This window comes from Meleagris gallopavo, chromosome 7, assembly GCF_905368555.1.
Source record: "Meleagris gallopavo chromosome 7, MGAL_WU_HG_1.1, whole genome shotgun sequence".
Classification (NCBI taxonomy): domain Eukaryota; kingdom Metazoa; phylum Chordata; class Aves; order Galliformes; family Phasianidae; genus Meleagris; species Meleagris gallopavo.
In genome coordinates this window covers 13,153,096-13,169,697 of record NC_139410.1, presented here as the reverse complement: position 1 = coordinate 13,169,697, position 16,602 = coordinate 13,153,096, and the positions used below count along the sequence as shown (strand labels likewise).

General features: G+C 39.1%; 1 protein-coding gene across 7 annotated transcripts in view; it reads left to right on the top strand.

Moving 5' to 3' along the window:
* Window positions 1-533: 533 nt before the first annotated feature.
* The window catches only part of NBEAL1 (neurobeachin like 1), an 80,075-nt gene continuing 64,006 nt past the window's right edge, over window positions 534-16,602 (top strand). For 4 of the 7 annotated variants that reach the window (XM_085227705.1, XM_085227704.1, XM_085227703.1 and 1 more), the window contains exons 1-2: window positions 534-677; window positions 1,136-1,434. In XM_085227705.1, the coding sequence (XP_085083831.1) occupies window positions 1,384-1,434 (51 nt within the window). In that variant the 5' untranslated portion in view covers window positions 534-677; window positions 1,136-1,383. The other 3 variants (XM_085227702.1, XM_085227701.1, XM_085227700.1) reach the window with 3 other exon arrangements.

Below are 16,602 nucleotides of genomic sequence, written 5' to 3'. Positions count from 1 at the left end.
CCTTCTAGTGTTGTTGAGACCATGGAGATATTATGTATCAGGCCTTTAACTCATTTGCTCTGCCTTGGATAGCTGACAGTACTGTTGATGCATCTGTGAAAAACCATGCCATCAAGCTGAAGTAGGTCTTTTCTCATTCTTTTTCAGAAATCTGACAAATTGCAGTAGCATTTCTTTAGCCTTATGTGAGTTCTGTGTATGAGGCACAGGCTGCTTTAAAACAGCAACAGATTATACATTTGTTTATATGTGGCCCTAAGGCTGCATAGGCCTTTCTCAAATGCGTGAGACGCTGTGACCCTGGGTCACACCAAGCCTTTCAAGGGAAAAACGCTTCCCGTGTAGCCTGATTGAGCCTCTCCTTAGGTGAGGGTCCGGCGCACAACCGGCGCCATTCTGCTTCTGGGGCTCAGTGACTGCCGCTCCACGGCTGCAGGGCCTCTGGCTGTTCCCGATCACGGTCGCTCTGCCCGCAGGGTAGCTCCTGCCTGCGGCCGTACCCGCAGCCAAAATGGCGCCCGTGGCTTCCCCACCCCTGGCGGCAGCCGGGGCGTGTGCCGGAACGCGGGCGGGGCGGGCGATGTGGCGAGGCCCGGCCCACTCGGTACCCGGGGCTGTCCGGCCGCCTCCCGCCGTGGCACGGGTGGGCTGCGGGGAGAGGCCGCGGGGGAAGCCGGGTGAGACTGAGGGCGCAGTAGGCGGCGGCGCGGGGTGGCGGTGCTCTCTCGTGAGGCGGTGACGGAGCGGGCGGCGCGGCGCGGGGCTTCTCTCGCGGGGAATGGGGAAGGCCGCCGCCGGCGTCTCTGCCTGGACAGCCGCCGCCTCGGCTCGCTGGGCTTCGGGGCGGCTGTGGTACTGCGGTGGGGGCGTCGGGCGACGGCTGTCACTGCCCGCCCGGGCCCTTTAGCGGGGTGAGCCCTCCGCGCTCGGCGTCCGCCGTCAGCCGCTCGCTCTTTCCAGCGCTGAGAAGGTGGCGCGGGGACCGGTAGCCGGGCTTCTCCGTGCTGCGGTAAAGCCGGGGGTGAAAGCGGTGTTGCTGGCCTCGCGTCATTCCTGAGGCCGGCCGTGGGCTTTAAGTCCGGGTTTGTTTTGCTTTCCTCCGCCAGAGGCCTGAAGGGTGTGTTTTCACTTTCAGACGTTAAACCCGGAGTGCCACTGGCGAGGAACGGACATGTTCGGCTGCTGCCTTCAGTCTCTGGTGTCGTGCTATGTTTACCCAAAAAGGAGAGACTGAGACCCTGTTATTTTAATCTTTGACTTCTTACTGGATTATAATATAAGTGTCACAATAAGCTAAAAACTGCGGGAAGAGCACTGGGGAACTGGGCATGGTTGGATCCTGAACGGAAGGAGCTGGCACTGAGGAAAGGAGGAAGGGGAGGAATGGCATCCCGGGAGAGGCTGTACGAGCTGTGGATGCTTTACTGCAGCAAGGTGAGTGGGCGTCTGGAGGTGTCGTTGTGTCTTTCCTCTTGTATTTGAAAGTCAGGTATTGAAAGTAGTTCTGTAATATGTTTTTATGTTTTGTTTTGCTTAGATGTGCATGACTTCTCTAGGTATGACTGAATTTAGACCATTTACAAGCCCACATTTTGATTTGCTCTACAGATTGGGCTTGTTTTTTTTTTTTTCTTGTGAGTTAGGTATGAACTGTGCAGGGTTACGGCACTTACTTAGCTTTGCCTTTTGATTATGTGAATGCATGCGTTCACGTTTAGGTGTGTTTTGTTATATAAGACCATGGTGATTAAATGGATGAATTGCATCTGTTTAATTCATTGCTGTCTAGTATTTAACTTTATTATTTTCTGTACAGTTTCTGTTTTATTTAATCTACATTAGTGAAAGCCTTCCTGAAAAGCAGACTTATTAAATTACTTCTCAGCCTTCCTTTGCTGGTTATCACCACAGCATCCAACTACTCTGTTGATAGTGATGGGCTTCTTTCCCCTGGCAGGAACACTATTACAACTCTGCTGTTTCTCTGTTTGTATTTCACAGTATAAAGCAATTAATATGTTTAAAGCGGAGATCCTCACTGCTGCTAGAGTGCTTAGTGTATATGCAGAATGGATTCCAGCTTATCTAAATAGGTACTTGTAAAATGAGGAGAGTGTATAAAAAAACAAAACAAACTAACAAACGAACTGTAAAGACTGAGGTAGGAGCCAGCCTGCTGTCATAGGACACTCTGTGGCAGTGGCAAGGATTGCTTTTGGTGGCCCTATTCCCTAGTTTTCTTTTGCATTTTTTCTTTGCAGTCTCACCCTTTTTATGTGTCACAAATTCTTTAACTTTTCAAACTAGTCAGGAAGGATAAATGTTCTCTTGTTTTTCTGGATTCATTTTTACAGAAGGTCTGCTTCAAGACCGTAGCATGACATCTTAAATACAAATGGTCTTAATAATGTTTGCACACAAGCAATGGGTGAGGGTTTTACAAGGCAGCCTGAGTTGTGGCTTCTCTTAATTTTTGTGTGTTAGCAATCCTAATGCTCTATTATGTAGTTAAAAATAAAACTGTTGCAAGCATTGCGGCATGTTATGACTTCTTACTGATACCCACGTGGGTTATCTGTTGGACTGAAATGTATTTGCATAGGCCTTTGCCATTTAAACTAAAGTAGGAATGCCAATAGCAGTGGGAAATAGACTAGCACTGGGGGAGATGGATGTTTTTCCAGTGAGTTCATCGATGCAAGAAGAACAAAGACACTTGGAACAGACTCCAAGAATCCAGGCTTTCCTCAGCTTTAGGAGATGCAGGGCTGGGAAGATGAGCCAAACTCAGAGTTTTTCTCAGCCAATCTTTGTCTCTTTCCTCTCTAGAAATATATACTTTATCAAATTCTTTTATCTCTTGCACCTTTTTCTCCTCTGCATGAACCTTTTATTCTCATTGTGTGCTTTCTATCTCCATATTGTCTGCATGTCCACAGGAATAAAGCACTGCCAGTTACAATGTGTGCTTTGGAGGATGCTCAGTTTCTTTATGTGAATGCGAGTCCTGTATGATCAGCTCTTGTGCTGGGAATGAGGAGACTATTTAGACTCATTAAAAATATATGTGTATTTTGATGTACTCAGCCCTTTTGAGATCTAAGTGACTTGACTTTTGGTTTTAGTTTGGTATGTTTTCTTCCAGAACCATATATTATGGACATGTTAAATGTATTCATATACTGATAAGGAATTTTTCTTACACAGAAATATTTATGCTTTAGTAAAATAGCTTGTCTGAAACTTGAGGGCAGCTAGAGTGAGTCCAAAAAACTCCTGTTTTCAACAAACACTGGGCACAAAGCTTTTTGTTCTTTTTTGATCCCTAACTGATTTAGGTTAAAATCCTTTCCTTCTTTTGTGAGAAAGGCATCCAGAATGCAGTATTCCCTCTTGGATTAAGTTTGGAGTTGAGGGTAATTGAAGAAGCTCAGGGTATAAAGTATTGTGAGGGTTAAATATAAATTATTCAGTTGTGTATTGAAAACATCTAGATTGTGCTGTTCTTGGCTCTCCTTCGAGCATCTAGCAGAATGGGAAGATGTAGCAATAATCACCAGTAACACGATAGCGTGGCTTAGGGAAAAGTCTCTTTATGCTTGGGACTGCCTGATCAAGTGTAGCATCATATCCTGTGTGTTGCTTTTTCATGACTTTATTGTGGCATCCTCCTGGGAAAGGAAGGTGGGAGATGTCTCCAAATGACCAAAGCTGCTGGATGGTTACAGCTGAGTAAATGAGGATTTGGTGCTTTGCAGATCTCAGATGTGTTGCTTTGGGCTTTGCAGCCTTGTTTGGATTTCACTGTTTCTTTATCTTAACTTGCTTTCGGTGTGATGCTTGGCGTTACTGATAGCAACTTGCATCGCATATCTTGCCTGTTTCAGGAGTTGGGCCTGGGCGATAGTATGCTAAATATAGTACTGTGTGCTGAAGTGCAATGCTTGTCACAATTTTGAAGTGATGGGTGATAGTGTGTAACCATCTTCTGTGGGGTCACGCCTTTTGCTCTGTACGTTCTCTTGATGCCCCTGTGCAGTGCTAAGTGTCAGTTGCAACAGTTATTTTTCTGTGAAGTAGCATTAAGAGAGGACTTCTGCAGCTTTGTTGACTTCACTGCAATGTAGCAATTGAAGCAATTGAAGACCTGGGCAGACTGGAGCATTTGAACAGCCTCCCTGCAAAAACAGTCTTCAGATGATATTATGTGTGAAGTAATGTTTTCTCCTTTTTTTTTTGTTTTGTTTTTGTTTTGATGGATGCAGAAGTTTATTTTAAGTTGATATTTGGTTGCTTTTCATCTGGTAAACCTAAAACTTTTGTTGTTGTTTCTTTTTGCTTCTGTTCCTCTAAAAGCTATGCTCTGTGGGACCGACAGTTGCAAAACTGCAAATCAGTTGAGATGCCTAATAAAAGTTAACAGCCACATATGACTGATGCTTTTGGTGCTGCCTGGGAGCAATGTAGAAACTCATTAAATGTAGCGAAGTTTAGATTTGAGTCACTGGAAATTATATGAAAGCATTGCATTGTTAATTGTCTCAGCTGTTCTGCCTTGTTGTTCTTTGTTTTGTTGTTTTTTAAATGAAGTCAAACTTTCTGCAGAGAAAACATTGTTAAAAACTCAGATTGTTGCTGTGATCATTTGAGGTGGTTTTCAGTTTAAAGTGTTTTTTTTTTTTTTCCCCCTAATGCTCGATTATCTATTGTGTATATTGCTGTTATTCACACAAACACTGATACAAATTAAATGTAAGCTGCCATCTTCTGATCTAAATGTAGGAATGCATGCATTATAACTTGAAGGTAATGGAAATACATATACAATGGATATCATAAGTTTTTCCAATAGATTCATTAGGGAAAACTTTCTGCAGCAGGTGAAACAGACAAAGGTAATGCCAAGCATTAGTGCACTGCTCGTCAGTACGAAGCCTTAACTATAATCTACACAGTAACATGATTCACTTAAGTGAATATACAACAGATATCTGTAAATGTTTCAGTAATGTAAGTTTACAACAGGAGAAAAGCTCTACCAGATGAACTGAGGAAGTCTGAGAATGGGTATGCTTTCATCTGAATGTTTCTGTGACTTGTTCATGTGACTGAAGTAATCTCTTTCATTAGATCTGCTCTACCAGTCTTGCTTTGTGTTCTTAAACCAGCATAGCTGTAGCACTATTACAATTGCAGTTGATTAACCTTTTCTTAGTTGTTGTCTATGTACTGATATGTAAAATTATTTCATGTCTTATTATCCTCTGAAGTAACTTTCACTGCAGATCCAAATTATCTTGTATCTGTATCTTGTCTGTAAGACTTGAACTATGTGTATATCATCTTCTCCAGTTCTTCTGGTAGATAATTCAAAATAATTAATTTTGACTTTGTCAAAGAGTCTGAATTTTTAATTTACACAAAGTGATCAAATACGCTTCTATCTGACAATATTTTTTTTTCATTTCTAATGAAACCAAATCTTCAGTTGCTTTCAGGAAGGATTTCAAAGGTATAAATACAAGCATTTATCTCTTTCTATACACCTCAGAAAATATTCCATTTGCACTTCTTTCCTATTGTTTTCTGTATTAGCAACAGATGCAGAACATGTGACATATGGAATATTGATGAACTGAAAAATACTAATTACTGTGTATGTACATAGCTGCTATAGAATTCTGACTAAATGACAATTGGTTCATTTTTATCCTGGATGGAAACTCTGCCTGAGTGGTGCCTTGGTGGCTGCTTTTTTTTTTAAAGGACTGTCATCTAATTTGAATCCTAGTTCTCTGCATTCTTAAACCTAGAGGAAAACAGGGAACAGGTGGGGGTGTATGGTGGCTCTTAAATAATATGAGCAGTGACTGGTAAGTGTTGCTGAAACAAAGAACTGTGACTTAAATGAAAACAAAATGTGATCATAATGGTTGGGTCCACTTACCTTCTCCCATATCTTTTCCTTGAAATTACACATTCCAAGAGAAGCTTGAAATCCTATCTTGAAAGGGGAAAGAAAAAAAAAGTAATTTGCTACAACTTGATACTCTTAACTTTACCTGAATATTTACAAATAACATTAAGAAAACATGAGTTTTTTTACAAATGGAAATATGAATGTCACAGGATGTGAGTACAGTTAAAACAAGGTAATCTTTTTTTAATCTAAGGGGGAAAAGGGAGGATAAAAGCCAAATGATAAACTTTCAGAAGAGTATGCTGAAAGTAGCCTATGAAACAAGGTTGTCAATCCAAAAGAGTCTTTAAAAAGAACTTGTACTTTCAAGTAGCACCTGTAAAAGCAGGTTGTTGCTCATAACTGGTGGCCCAGAACAGCTTGATTTGTAAACTTGAAATGTAATTTAACATCTTTTCAGGCTTAGGCTTGTAAAGGACATTCTTCTGTCAAAGTTTTGAATGTGATAGAAGCACTGCAAAGGGCTTTAAAAAGGACTTAGCTGCATTATAAATGATCCTGCTCTGTTAGACAGCTTGTGAAAGGCATGCCAGGTAGTATATTTGAGAACTAGTTACTCAGTGGATGGGGTACTGTGACTGCTAAGTCTTGTCAAGATGATTTTCTATCCTTTAAGAATTTAACTGTAAGAATTTTAATTATACCAGGCAAAGTTTCACCCAGTAATTGGTCCTGGGCTTTTTTAGGCTGTCCATCTTCAGTAAAATCATGCTTTCATTTAAGTACTTCCTTATCTGGTAGAATAGCTCGAGGCAAAGAGGTGTTCCTCAGCCAGCTTCTATCTAACTTGTGCTTCCTGAGAGCATTCAGTCTTAGCATCCTTGGTTGGTAGGGCTCTGTGTATTAGCAGTTGTAAAGCTAATCATAACATTCCAGTCTTTATTGACACAGATAACTGAGACAGTCATATCCCTTGCTACATTAAGACCTGTCTTAAGAAATATACTTTCTTGTGTTGCTCTTTTCCGCTGGTTTATTTTTACCAGATCTGATTGTATTGAGATAAATGTAGTTCTCTCTGGTTTGGTGAGGGATATCTACCTATAAATATATTTTCTTTTAAAACCAAAAGCATGGAAAGAAGGCTTGTACTTTTTTTTTTTTGAGGAAAGTGTTTCAGTCCTGAACCAAAAAGCTATACACAAAAAAAAAAAAAAAAAACCACAAACCATGAAATATGACTGTGTGCATTATCCTGAAAGTGTCTTAGAGTATTTCAAATCCTGTCATTTGAATTAATTTTTTCTTTATTTGGGAAGAATTACATTTGAGGTTCTGGTTCCTTACAAGCTGTTTAAAGGAATTGGCAAACTTGAATGATAAAATAAGTGGTCCTGGGGGAAGCCGTGATTTCTGTGTTAGTCAGGAATGGACTGCTACAGTCAGATGTTACAAACTGTGCTGTGCTGGTAGTTTGAGCTTTTCTTTAGGTACATAGCAGTCTCAGATCTTACAACCATTGCAATGTTCAGTTTGCTTGAGCTACACTTTTTGGCATTATGCATCCACTTAAATGTTAAACAGTTCATTCAAATTAATGTATGCTCTGTGCTATGGGAAGAGTGTGAGAGTCATTCATTATTTCTGCTTCATGTGTGCTGTCAGGCAACCTCTCACTGCTGTTTTACAAAGTGCTGCATTCCAGACAGTATGTCATAGTTCAATCAAATCCCTTCACCACTTGCATTGTAAGGCTGGGATTTCATGTGATTATCAGCAAACAAGAGCAAATGCATACCTTCCAGTAGAGTGTTATGAAATTGTTCATCAGATTGTTGGATATTGTGATACCTCACATTGTAAGAGGTGTTTTAATCTTCTTACTTCAAAAAAAATTCTTGTTGTTTTTTGCACAATTGGGATTAATTATGGTGAGAAGCATGTAATTAACTACAATGTAATCTTTGATGTTGAACTGTAAATCCTGTGAAACACCGACCTTTGCATCCCAAACATGATCTCATCCTGACTTCAGCTTGCACTTGTCTTCCTTCTTGTGAAATGGCTGATTTGTCAGTGATTCATATTGAATTGCTATATACCACCTTTGTTGGATAAGGAAGTATCCAGATTATGGCTAGATTAATGCTTGATCAAACTAAGTGTGCAGAAAAAGCAGCTCTTCCTAAGTCACTGTTGTGAAAATCCATTCCCTTGCCAAAATTGGTGAATGAGCATCTTTTACACAGTTGTAAAATGTATTTAAATCAATCTACAGGAAATATCTCAGCCATTCTGAAAGTATGTAACTGGCAAAAGAACTTGTCACAAGTTAATTGTGGGTGTGGCTTGACGACACTGTCCTTGTTGTGCCTTTGGGATGCTGAACTAAGAATGGATATAGATAAGAAGGAACAGTTGGTTTTCAATTCTGATTTTGCTGTCTGCTATTTAAAGAAATTTCTCATAGTCTGAGAACTGATGTAGTTAAGATATTAAGTATGGAACTTTTCATATAAATAACTGACTTGTGTGTATGTGTATATATGAGGCATTAGTTTCTTCACTTATTTATAATAGCTGTTATCATCCTTAGCTATGGACCAGGGCAACCTTGTACAGACAGCTGCTCAAACCAGAACAAGCACTCTGCCATTGGTAGTGTGGGTTTCCAACTGAGGTGAGATGACAGGTAAAACTAAGCAGAACAGATGTAAGACAATCAACAGGGAAATTATTTTTGTTTTGTATTCTATATTTATAGCTAAATGTAATATAGAATAATATATGTAGCTTCTTTACATATTTAATGAATACCATTCAATTCTCATTACCAGAAAATGTAGAAAATATTTCAGAGCAAGCTTTTAATGTAGTGAAAGGATCAAGTGTTTCTTACAGGGAATGATTCATTAGATTACAAGGAATGAAGGCTTCTGGTGCTGTGGCATGCACTGTAACAGCAAATACAGCAAATACTGGACTGTTTTGTGGTGTCTGACTTATGGCACACTTAACATGTTCATCTGGTTCAGATCTGGGGTTCCACGTGTCATGATTTAAGAATATTGCAGAATCAACTCAAATGTGCTCTGTTTGTGCTCTAATACACCAATGGAGTGAGTAGAAAGGCTTGCCAGCTGCCTGTTCAATGGCATTGTGGCTTAATGCCAGAATCCAAATGTTCTCAAAAGATACTGTTAAAATATTTACAGGCTTTAGAAAGGCTAAGCAGCTGCCATAAAAAAGAATGAGCTGCTTTAATTACTGAGCTTTTGTTGGTGAAAGAGTTATATATAAGGAGGGAAGGGGGAAGCAAACAAACATCAAAGCATGACCACCTCAACAGTAAAGATTAAAAGCCTTTTTTGCTGTTGTTTTTTAATAAAAAAGTCATTTGATCATATGACATTTACTATTCATCTTGTAATAAAAGAGAGGATACAATAGAGGAAGATTGGGACATATAGCAGGAAACACTGATAAATGAATACCAAACATGGTTATTGTAATAAAAGCTGTTTTAAGTAAGGCATCTGATTATGAGACAACTCCTCCATGCACCTGCAGCTCTAAACTTAGCAGTTAGGTTTCTGTGCTGGTAAAAGAGTTATATGTTAATACTTTCTCTGATACTTAAAACATTTATGATAATCTGATTGAGGGCATTCCTGAATTTTGAATGGAAACAGTGACTGTAGTTGCTTTTATTTATTAATGTAAGGAAAATGAAGTACTCATTTTATTGTCAAATAACCAGAATCTGCATAACAACTCTCTAGGAGTGTGCCAATAATACATTTAAAAACAAATAAGGAAGCTAAGGCAGAGGTTGAACAGGTAGTGCTCACTAGAAATAAGAAATTAGCAGTAATGCCAGAAACATTTAGGAGAAACAAAATGAAAATGAAGCAGTTTAACTCCTTTAAAAAAGATTACACGATTATTCTTTTAGTAATTGTTTTAGGAAAATGTTGTACCTTCATATAGTTTTCTAGGAATTTTTGCTTGAAATGTGCAAGGAGAATTTAGGAACTGACGAAAAGATGTTTGGAAGTTATGGAAAGTTCTTATTCTTAAAGCAGCATGTAAAGTAAACACTGCAACTTTAGCATATGAGTCATAAGCCCAGGATTTCCAGTGATATAATGCCCATAGGTTTTGTAGAAAGTAGTTATGGTAGATGCAGGCTCCTTGTAAGTAAGTTGCTTTCCCGTCTCTATTGATACAGGCTTGGCTAATGCTTTTAATTGTTGTTTGTTTTACCTGTGATTTTGCTGAACTTTTGATTACTAAGAACTACTTTTTTTTTTTTTTTTTTTGGTGACCAAAGCTGTGGGGAAATGCAAGTTAAATGGACAAACAAGTTTTGAGAAGCAAGTAGGGAAACAATTTTATTTATGGAGTTGCTTAATATATTTGTGCTTTTAAACTGCTGTTCTAATTTGGTGTTCACATACTTTCAGAGGCATACTTGGAGTTTAAGAGAATAATGAAAAGGATGTGTATCTTTGGTATAAGCTGAGATTCAAACATGGTCCCCAGAGAGGCAATGAGCATGCAGGCTCAGGTATGACTGCATAGTGTTTTTCCTCCCTAAGACTGCAGCATTCAAAATAGTGGATAAGCAAAGCTCTTTTTTCTGAAGAAAAAGCAGGGTATGGGAAAGGAGCATGTTATTTGCAGAAATCTGTCTTGACCTGTGGTAATCATTTAAAAATGGTGCCGCCTGAAGTGCAATTGATGCCGAATAGTTGCAGGGTGCTTTTGAAGAGCTAATGTAAAGGAGGAAGGTTGTACCTTTAGTATGTAGTTAGTCTTAGTGCTGATAATGCTGAGAAGACCAAAGCAGTTAGATCCATGGCTAAAGAAATAAGAACTTTTGTTAGCTGATCCATACACAAAATAAGTCTGTATTTGTATCAAAGTTGCACGCAAGTTCTCCTCAGCGTTTTTCTGTATCTATTGGAAGACTTGACAGTATCTAGCTGTTGATATGGTGAAATAGGTGGTTGATATTTTGGCTGTCTTGGCACCATCCTGCTTCCCTTTGGTCCATCTGTGTTCTGTCCTTGTCTCTTACATCACACTGAAAGTTAGAAACTTGACAGAACAGAAACTGGCTTTGTGCTCTTGCTGCAGCTCAGTCCTTTTCTCGTTTAAATCGATGACGGACCTTTGGAATTTCAAAGCTATCGAGCATTAAGCCCTAAACCTTTATCAGGTTGAATTTGTGTTAAATTGGGACTTATCCTGACACGGCAGATTTTTGACATGTTGAAGTTTAGTTACCTTTGAATTATTCAGAACACTCCTTATTCCCTGATCTTTAAAATACAGCTTCCAGCTGTTAGTGCTGCTGGTTTGTTGTGTCAGCTTTGACGTGCAAAGGGAAAATTAAAGGCTGGTGCCATGTCATGGCACGGAGCAGCAGCCTGTGCTGCATGGTGGGCAGGAGTGGGTCTTGCTCTGGAGCTTCCTCTAAGCTATAGCTCAAACACAGCTTTAATCAATAAGTAAATAAATGAAGCTTTACTTCTGTTTTAGTTAGAAATCTCATTTTGATTTTCTATTTTTTTGAGCACTGAAGTGGAAAGGAAATGGAATTCTAGCTCTCAGCTGTAATTTCTTTTTTCCTTATAAGATTTTAGTGGCAGTTTCTAGTTGTTTTTATTCTTTTGAAGGAAGGAACATTCAACATTAACTTCCAGTTTCTGTGAGCAAATTCTATCTTAAGTGATGTTTATAAGTGTATTTTTGGTAAAAATCTCCATGTGAAACAGAAGTTTTGAACTTATCACAAACTTGTTTACATCATGGATCACTTCAGCTTCTGGTTAGAAAGCATATGCCCTCTCTTTTCAGCTCCAGAAATTGAACTGATATCTGCATGCTTACGTGTGTTTTGAGGAAAGAGGTTCCTAGTTGCTAGCAAAGAGCCTTTCTTTAGCTTTCAATTCAAGAGCTGATTCAAAAGTAAATATTATGGTTAAAATAAGTTGTGCCCCAGAGCAATTTCTTTTGATAATTAGAATTGATTTCACTTCTCAAGGCAGTTTAGCCAGTATAGAACAGTTTATCATGATGTCTCTGATTAATTCTAACTGTACTGTTGATTTTTTCAGGTTCTGCTTTGGCATTTTACTGTTTTTAAAGGGTTGCAAAAAGCATCAGTGCTTTGACGCACATGGTGTGGGCTGCTGGAAGATGTTATGCTGAAATGCTTTGTGTTATCTTTGGAAATACAAAGAGGAAAAGGTGCCCTTAAACCAGCTAATGCCCTAGTGAGTAGTTTATCATTCAGAAGGCTGCCCAACTGCTGCAACTGGCCTGCAGGCTGCCTGGCCTGGCTGTTTTCAGCCCCGTTTGGTCCTAATGGGGCTGTGCCCGTGGGGTGCAGCCCTGCTGGCAGCTCTGGTGCTGTTCAGCAGCTTCAGCTTCCCAGTGGAGCCCTGTGATCTTTGCCCTTTTCCTTCCTTTGCTTTGCTTGCAGCCCTGGTAGAGCACAGTACTCCACAGCCACAGGAGATTTCTAGGAGGAGGCCTTCAATGCCAATTCTGCTTAAAATTCATTCATTTAACTTAGAGTCAGCTATAAGAGTTACAAGGAGTATTATGAGTTTAAAAAAAATGTTTTCACTGATGTAAGAAATTCCATTTCCTGTTGACCCTTTCACTCAGACAAACTAGTAACTGGAGAAATGACTGAATTAGAAGCTTTCTTTGTTGTTTGCTTAATCAGTCTTCATAAAGAGCAGGCAGTGCTGTTGCCATTTGTAGGCAACTTAATGCATCAGAGACAAGAGTCTGTCCCAAGTTAGTGTTGATTGTACTTAGTTTCATTTATTTTTATTGCCTCAGTGTTGCATCTGCTGTTGGAAAAATCCTTCTCTACATTAAGTGATGCTGTTGGTGAGCACTGAAGTTGGCATTAGCATTAGAAGCTTATATCCCAGATATGCCAAGGTAAAGGATGGCTTGCTGGAGTTTTAGTGCATTGAAACTGTTGAAATGTTGGACTGTATAGGAAACTTGCTGATTGGCACGGTTTAGCTGCAGTTTTTTTACACAGTGTAATCCAGTGTGAAGATCAACTGATGTTATTTAGCAACCGCCTTCATTCAAGCATTGTGCTAGCTGTGCTGGTCAAATGGGAAGAACACAACAAACACTTCTGGGTGTGTTTTTATTTTTGTACCTGTTGGCATAAACCATAGTAGAGCTTGCACCTGGCGGTGTTTCATTTTAAAGAGCTGTGATGACTATTATTGTGCTCTGAGAGCTACATTGACTATTATTGTGCTCTGATGACTATTATTGTGCTCTGGGAATTGTGTAAAAATGGAAGCCTAAAGGGCGTTTAAAAAAAAAAAAAAAAAAAGGAAGGAACTAGAAAATGTTTTCACTTTGCAGTGCTGTGAGCTGCAGCTTATTTAATAGGCTTGAAGCAGTTTTTTCATTAGTGCAGATGAATGATTGTTCCTTGAAGTTTCACAGGTTTTCATTGCAATACATTGAGTTCAGAAGCTTAAGCTCAGGCCCTATGTATTTGTGGCTTGCTTCACAGTTTTCAAATAAAGGGCTTTGAATATTTTTTCCTTCTAGGTTTGCATGTATCCTCACAGTGCCACATCATTAGACTGCCTGTTAAAGCTTGGGTTGTGTCAGCTTATTGCCCTGAGGGCAGATGGTTAACTTAAGTTGGGGTTTTGCTTCTGGAAATTTTGAACCTTGATGAAACATCTTCCAGAATTTTCAAACATGCAGTTTCTATATATGAATTATTGTTCAAATAAGATGCACGATTCTGTCTTGCACAAAAGCTGGAAATAAAAGGAGCGCTTAGGGTTATGACTTAATAAGCTGTACAATTTCTAGAATCAACATTTTCTTTTCTTTCTAATGACTGTGGAGTTCTGGAAGGTGTTTTATTACCACCTATGTCTTGTCTTCTACATTTACTGCTGTTGTACAAATGAAAAACTTGCCTCTGTCTTCCTTGCTGATCTCCCAGGGCATGTCTGCTGGTGTGTGTGGAGAGGGGAGGTTGGGAAAAGATATCAAACTCACATTGTTGATCACAGTGTGTCCCTGTGATGTATTATCAGAATGTTGATTTGTAAGCTGTGTCTTAAAAGGGTGGTACGTACTCAACAGCACCACTAAAAGTAATTTGGAGCTGCTGTCTGACATACAACCTACAGCTACTGGTAATCTGAAAGCAGTGATTAAGAGAATATATTGCACAGGCTTCGCTGCTTTTGCTGATAATAAGGCTTTTGAGTACTAAAGATGCGTTGTGGCCTGACAAAATTCCACTTTCCTCTGAGAGAAAATGAGATGGTCAACAATTCATAGGGAATTAAGATTGCTGTTCAGTGATTGGTTGCACTCAGATGTGAAATATTCTCAGCCTGTGCTGTGTGGTAATGTAATGCACATCTTTGAGGCTGCAGTGTGTACTGTCTCAAAGTTGGTCTGGCATTAAACAATTAGGTCATTTTGTATTCTGCTGTTAATTTAGTTTACCTCATCTATCATGAGAAAAGAGAATAGTTGAAAAGGGAAATGGGACGAAACCCACCAAACTCAAATGTCAGAATAAAGGGTAGCAGCTGACCTTGAAACAAAGCTCAGTTCAAGTGCAGATGCTGGTTTACGTGGTGCACAGGAAATAACTGGTGCCCTTAATATCTGTTTTTCTTATAAAATTAAAATACCAAAGCAATGTAAAAAGCTTTTTCATTTCGTAATCCATCATGCTTCGATGTGGGAAAATGTAGGATGGCTTTGAATCAAGCAGGCAGCTCTTCAGAAATGTATTTATTTAGCTGTGTAAGAGGAGACATGCTTTTGTCTGTTTTGTCACAGGTAACATTTACTTACATTGTAAATTTGCTTTCTTAGAAGTGCTTCAGTAAAGCTGAGATTTCTGGTGGCTTTCAGCCACATGCTGCATGCTATGGCAACTGATCACTGCTAGTGTAAGAAAAGAGAAACCTGGGCCAGATTCAAAGTTTGAAAGCTGTTTTTAACTTTGGTTTCTAATGTATCTGTAAAAGCTTATGTATCTTCACTTGGAACAAGACAATTGAGTATTGTCACCTTTTTCCTGGGATGATGATTTACTCCTAGCTCTTACGTCTGTACTTTTGTTCATTTCTGAAATGGTAGTATGCTTATATGGTTTATAATAGAGATGTATTTCTTAATGTTTCTTATGTAGGCTCAGTCGCTAACTGACCTTGTTGGCTCTCTTGTCTTTTTCCTCCAAGTGATGTTGAGTTCATGCTCTTTCTAGATTTTGAACTCAAAGGAGTCTATTATAGTGTAAACTGTTTTCTACTACTACATACCAATAGTTACCTCATTTTGTTATCAATGCTGATTCTTTTAATAACTCTCATTAATGTATAGCCAATTGGCTGGTTGGGGTTTTAGGTGGAAGGGAGCAGAATTAAAGTCTGCTGCAGGTAATGGTCAAACACTATTGCAGCACTTTTTGTCAGTTGTGACTGTATGTTTAGAAAGCAAGGGCTTTCTAAAACTGCAATGTTTACCTCATATGGAGGAGTTACTGTGACAATGAGAACTGAGCTGCATGTGCACTACAGCTCAGTAGCAACTTTTCCTCTTATAACATCTGTCCTGTTTCTGCCATCTATGTATTTACTTTCTTTCATATTTTCCTTGCCAGTTTTTCTTCTGCTGCTAGTCTTCACTGATAGCTTTGCAAAGGCATTATTGTTTAAAGATAAGGAGATTAATTTAAATCTTAAGCTTGAAATAGATTTAAGCTCTAGTTATCATTGAAAAGGAGCAAGCAGACATTTAATATTTTCTTCTTTTCTCTTTCCTTCTTTCATCCAGAACACTTCCTAAAGCACTTTTCAGTCAGCTTCCTTAGTTTTTCTTGATCAAATACCACTCAGTTTCTTACAACAGTTTACTATCAACAGCTAGAGATGAGTCTCAGCTGTGTCAACACTTAGTTTTGGAATACTAATTGAATCCTTTTAGTGCTTCATGTTCTGTTTCAAGGAGAACTTGCTCATGCCAAGAATATCAAAGCAGTTACTTCAACAGGAAAAAAGTCAAACAGATGCTTTTTTTTCTCATGCATGGGTATTATCATGGCTGTGAACTAAGCAAAGTGCATGTATGTGATTATGGTCAAGTTTCTGTTTGTTACTGTGCCATAGATGCTATTGCCTTGTCCTCTCTAGCCTTAGCTAAGTTGCCAAAATAGCATCTTATTTTAAATTGTCCTTACAAGCCTGTGAAGCAGCAAGCATGTGGCTAAAATAACCTGTGTGGATTACAGGGAAGTTACAGCTATAAATACGTGAATATTTTTAAAAAGCCATAGTACTATTCAGCACGCTGAACGGTAGGAATAAGTGATTCCTAATGCAAAGCCAGCAATGTCTGAGGACAGCATATTCTATTACTTCCAACCCATTCAGTTTGGATATTAGTGAACAGTAGTTCTTGCCCATCTTCTGGTTTGATTTTTTTTTCAATGTGTTCTCTGAACCTGATAAATGCGTTTTTTGTACCCACCTACATGAGATGATCTGTTGACCTCTGTAGCTTAAGCCTATAGCTTAGAAACCTTGAAATTATTCTTTATCTTAACAGCTTCCTTAATTCTGTATGTTGCAATTTCATCTTGATTGCTG